This window comes from Branchiostoma floridae, chromosome 12, assembly GCF_000003815.2.
Source record: "Branchiostoma floridae strain S238N-H82 chromosome 12, Bfl_VNyyK, whole genome shotgun sequence".
Taxonomy (NCBI): domain Eukaryota; kingdom Metazoa; phylum Chordata; class Leptocardii; order Amphioxiformes; family Branchiostomatidae; genus Branchiostoma; species Branchiostoma floridae.
Window position 1 is genome coordinate 17,651,465 of NC_049990.1, and position 5,817 is coordinate 17,657,281.

Below are 5,817 nucleotides of genomic sequence, written 5' to 3' on the forward strand. Positions count from 1 at the left end.
TTTTCACAGATACTTTGGAGGACTGTTGATGTATTTGCATATATAGGTTGGTGCAGGAACGGTAACCTAAATAGGACACGCTTTTTAACCTTTTCTGTGGGTAATAGCATATGAATATTGTCTGTCTGCTCCTAACTTTTAAATATGCCCTATGCTCAGTTTAAAATTTGAAGGGATGATAATACACAAAAATAATGCGGCTTGCGTGCATATTTTTGCCGTTAACCGGCATGTCGTATTTCAGAGGGTAATATTTTCAATCACTACATCTACTAAGCTATCAAAATGCTGGACGTACGGTTAGCAGATTTGGTTACTAAATCTTAAGAGAAACATATTTTGGAAAAGTCAAGAATTTCGATCCAAATGGCAGGCACACGGCGTCATTTTGGCGTCATTTGACGTCAATGAAGTTGCCCCAGGCAATAGAATTCTCTACATACTTTAATACCAACAAGACAGTCACTCTTTTAGTAATTCTATATGACACATATAAGGATAACGGAGATTCTTTAAAAATCTAAATTATACATACAATGCTAACGGAAATTCACTTATTAGTAGTTACTTTGTAGTTAATAAAATCATTATCCCGTACAAATTTGATGATTGTACACCAAGACGTTTGTAAATCATGAGGTAACATGAGGTATATCAAAAAGCCCGGTCTCGATAGGGTCCTTGAAGATGTTGAGAGTAGAAAATAAAAGAAATTTTGCAAAGGAAGAAGGGATTAACTCATTACATCAGTTTCCAAAGCAATGCAAGGTGGTTCGTGCTACGCACTATAATTTCGCGTTGACACTTACGATATCCGTTATGTCTGTCTTTGCCTTTGCCTTGAGAAGACGTTCAACGAGACCAACATGACCGCCGTCAACTGCATTGTGAAGAGGGGTTTCTCCATTCTGCAAAAGTCAAATCGGTGTCATGGAAAGTTAAGTTTAATATTTTACTGGATTAAGAATTTTTTTATTCTTGGATCAAGGAGTATTGAATTTTACCTTACTCCTCATGTTCACTGGTGCTTTGAAGTCAAGGAGCAGTTTAGTGATGCGATCATGCCCTGAAGATGTTGCAATGTGAAGTGGCGTATCTTCGAACTGTAAAACAGGTTTGTAAATTCCAGTTGGGCAATATACATGTAACAAGTCTAATGTTAAATAAAATAGACCTCGTACCTTGACACACAATTTAGTGACAGTGTTTTCTATAATTCAGACGGGTGCCATCTTAGAACCAGCACCTACTATGGTTATAAAATACTGTGTTGCAGAGTAAATGATTATTCGTTACAAAGAAAATGCATTTGAATTGAAGTCGTTAAGTTCTACCACACCAACAAGGAGATTAAAAACACTAACAAACGCCTTTAATCGAATTTTGAATTTTAATGCAATTGACCGTCCCTATGCAACTACATTTGATGTAGGATATATTGACCTTGGTAATACGAAAAGCATTACTGACCTTATTTGTACTGTTCAGCTGGGCATTATCGTGAAGAAGAAGTTCAACAACACCATCATGTCCTCCTGATGTTGCTTTATGAAGAGGTGTGTCCTTGTCCTGAGGCAGCAGGTGGAAGATACAACGTTATATCACTGGTGTTAGCATATGCACAATGGCAGTCAAAACTAGAATTGCGCCCTTATTATGCCTGCGTAGTCTCATTACGTATGAGATATGTCGTTGCATGTTTGTATTGCATGCCCGGTAAACCGCAGCGCTAGCAAGACTTAACGCATTATGTTTGTGATGAATAGTACAGGCTGTATTTTCGGACGGATGTATTTGGTCTACTCGCACCGAGAGGATTTTGTGTCACTTTCATAAGTGTGTTAGGTTCTTTTATGTTTCGCGGGGTGTGACGTTTCCAGTACACGGCACCTCCATTTAACCTTACATATACTAGACCGATGTCCCAGTGATTATGTGTCACATAACATAAAATAAGTTTTACCAAGTTAACATGGTTAACTTTGGCTCCAGCGTTCAGGAGAATTTCAACAATACCAATATGTCCTCCCTCGCACGCCTTGGTCAGGGGTGTGTCTTGGAGCTGCATCAACAGGATGGGAATTATTGATAACCTGGTAAATTGTAGTCATACTTGTGCTTAAAGCATTTTACTATTGGTATCAGTGAAGATAAAATTGTATACCCATTATCATGTTTGACCCAATGTGGTCATTTGGAGGTATCAACATACATTGAATGAAGTACGTTATAAATGAGTCAGTAAATGTGCATTAAAGCTACTCTGGTCAGCAACATTTCAAATGCTAAAACTATACGTGAAAGAGATATTACCTTATTACAAATGTTCACTTGTGCTCCATTCTTAACAAGAAGATCTGCGAGGTCAACTTTTCCTTCTAGAACTGCTTTATAGAGTGGTGTTTCATCATTCTGCAAAAGAAGTTTTTGTTTCATGGTAGGTTATGACAAGTAATGCTGATAAGTGAAAACCATATATAACGTTAAGTATTTACTACGTTCAAAACTTTAAGTGATCACTACATTTTGTGTACATTTTCGTATCCCTGACCTCATTTCTGCTGTCCACATTTGCTTTGAACGTAAGGAGGAGATCGGCAATGTTAAGACGTCCCGTCGAAGCTGAATTGTGAAGAGCTGTGTCTCCTACCTGGAACATTAGGGTTCACGTGGTAAAAAAAAATCACATTGTGACTTAAAAGTTATACTTATCTTTATATACGTTTCTATACTACAAGCATGTCTTGTTTAGCTGCCTACTGAAAATGTAAATGCAAATGTATGATAAAATGTATCCACTAGGCAGTGTTTCACCCTTTATCCTTTGGGCCTTTCGAATTCTATGTGACAAGCTTTTAGACCACTTCGAATTCTCTATGAAAAGAACTGGTAAAAGAATCAAGTGTTGTAATAATCGAATAAAATGTTCGCACAGCTGTCTAGATGTTTTCAACAGTACAGCTTCTGTTTGAAATATGTCTTTTCTAGTTATGAATCGTACTTATCAAGTTCGGAATAGCACATATCTATAGTATACATTGTGTATCAAAGCACACCTCGTCGCTGCTGTTCACTTTTGATCCAGCCTTAAGGAGGAGTTCAACAATACCAACATGCCCTCCTGAAACTGCATTTCTTAGCGGCGTGTCCCCGTCCTGCAACAACACAGCCGTAACACACTTTATTTTATTATAATTCTTTTTTTTCAGGCACTACAGGCCAATATCAGTACATACATGTATATATATATATAATAAAGATTGGGTACAACCGGTGGGATACAATATGATGATGCTAAAAATATGAAATCATTATCGCTTGAAGACAAGATCAACATATTGTTGCCAGTAGTATACCTTCCAGGTATGCAACACTGAAACAGTTGACAGAAAAAGCCGCTACTTTATATTTAATATCTGCTATAGATTTTGTTGTCAATGGCAACAACAGCGACGTCAAATTGACGTCACAAAATGAGATCAGACATCCTTAAGCTACCATTTAATATCCGCCATCTTTGGTCCCCAATTTTGATGTTTCAAAAATGCATTTTTCTAACAAATAATGCCGAAAGAGAATGAACCTAGACATTTGTAGAAAAAATACCATGTAATTAAGAGATCTAATAGGCATCAACCTAACACCTCATGACAAACTACTGGAAGAACTAGAGTTCGGGGACCTCATACCTCCATGAAATATTTATTGCTTTTTTGTGGATGGTATGTATGTTTATAGTCGGTTGTATTTAAGAGTAATGGTTATATAATATAAATGTTATGGGAAAGTAGTGGTGTATTTATTTAATGACACAGAGGATGTCCATCTGATTAATAATTATCAAAATGTGACACTTAATTGTGTAATGTGCGTTTAAGAGGTCGACGGCATATGGTAGCGTGGTGTTCCTTAAGCTTGATGTTTGGCATTTAAAATGTCTAAGGTTGTCAGCATTATTGAGGTTCGACTATGTGCCTCAGAGCTGTGTGGTGGGAGGAAGTTGGGAAACTCAGAAAGAAGAAGGGATGTGGCCAATTTTAGTCAGATGGTGATTTGATTTTCCACCAATATGTCATAACATCAGCTGTTCACACGGTACAAAAACGAGATGCACACTTTCCTCTGACAGCTACCAACTGTAAGATGAATACTTGGCGCCAACCCCGTCTGCTAGAAAACAAGTACCATTGGCTACGAAAGAGACAACTAACAACTGTCCCTTATCGTAACAAAATCAGAACATCTGTATCGCCCATAAAACTTCTGACACCCAACCCAGATGAGAGGACCTAATGGCATTTTAATCACAATGTCACTCAAATCAGCAGTACAGTATGTGAGACATCCATATCTGTTAAGCATTATCGTTAAATGTACCTCAACTTCTTACAATTATACTTACGCTTCACATCTCCATGATATCCTAAGCAGACATAAATAAAACTAATTATCATATTAAAAAAGCTCGGGGTTCCCCAAACAGCTGTCACCTCACCATCTGCTTGGAGCTAAGCCCATTAACAAACACATAAAGCACAATGCCTGTACCAATATATCTCAAATATAGAGGTGATTTCTGATATTATTACATCGATTATAACGACAGATACGGCTCCCAAAATCTCATCGATTCGAGCTTTCATCACACCCCACGAACACAACAAGTATGAAACCAAGCCATCCAGCCGTTCTTGAGTAATCATCTACACAGACAGAGACACATAACAGAAAAATTTATATAACCTCCATTCCATGACATTTCATGGAGGTAACTAGAGTGGGACAGTCTCGCAACCAGAAGAGACTACAACAGACTACTTACCATGCAAAAACTAGTGCTCCGTACCAGTCCATCTCCAGCCCCTAGTCCCAACTACCATAGACAGCCAAAGGCAACTACATCTTCGTCTTTTGAACGACACCCTTCTGCAAATCCCTTATAGCAGAACCACCACGTACAAGAATAGTTTTGTCCCTTACAGCACATGATTTGGAATAGTCTTCCTAGATAGGAAAGTAAAGTAAGCCATATGTTGCAGCAAGTTCAGAAAGAAGTGTAGAGATCACTTGCTGACATCCCGTCAACACAAGAAGTTTGGAAATCGCCAAAGCAACATCGTTGCTACGAGACTTCGTCTTGGCTGGTGTCAGCTCAACTCCACCTTGGCCAAGTTCAACTTCATAACCCGGATCTGTGCTTGTGCTTGTGTTTCGCACACTTTCTACTTCATTGCACGCGGCTGCACGACAAACGCTAGCTGCCTTGTCGACCAGTTCCTCTCCACCGGAGTCCTCCTCAATGGTTCTCCAGGTCATAGCGTTACTACAAACCAAAAACTCTCCGACGCTTTGCGTTCATTTGTATTATCAACAAATCAGCACCTTTCATTTGCCCCTCCTAGCCCATTGTAGCCTATATAGCCTACATAAATGCTGACTTGTAGATTCCGACTACTAAATAGCCGCATTTACTTAGATATAATGAAATTTGTTTGTCATAACCTAAAACTCTGAACTTCCATTGAATGTTTTCACTCTTTTATGTATATGCCATCTTGTACTATTGTTATGTAATGTTATGTGTAGACCTATGTAATCAACTTGTGCTGCCTATAGGTGTGAGTACTATACTGTTGCATTTTGAATGAATAGAAGCTCTGGGGAAGGTGTCTGAGACAAATCGAAACGTAAGCAAAATTATTACAATTGGTTGTGTAAAATAATCTTCCTATATCCTATTTCGGGATCTCATCAAGATCTAGCGGTACTCCCATATCATATGTCAAGACACTCCATACACACACACACAAACACATA

General features: G+C 38.4%; 1 protein-coding gene across 1 annotated transcript in view; it reads right to left on the reverse strand.

The window, feature by feature from the left end:
• LOC118427086 (ankyrin-1-like) overlaps nt 1-5,316 on the reverse strand; it is a 16,806-nt gene extending 11,490 nt beyond the window's left edge. The window contains exons 1-6 of the mRNA XM_035836723.1: nt 5,068-5,316; nt 3,057-3,155; nt 2,552-2,650; nt 1,964-2,062; nt 1,471-1,569; nt 810-908 (exon numbers count right to left, since the gene is read on the reverse strand). Of these exons, the coding sequence (XP_035692616.1) occupies nt 810-908; nt 1,471-1,569; nt 1,964-2,062; nt 2,552-2,650; nt 3,057-3,155; nt 5,068-5,316 (744 nt within the window). The remainder of the gene's footprint in view (nt 1-809; nt 909-1,470; nt 1,570-1,963; nt 2,063-2,551; nt 2,651-3,056; nt 3,156-5,067) is intronic.
• Between the last annotated feature and the right edge of the window lie 501 nt (nt 5,317-5,817).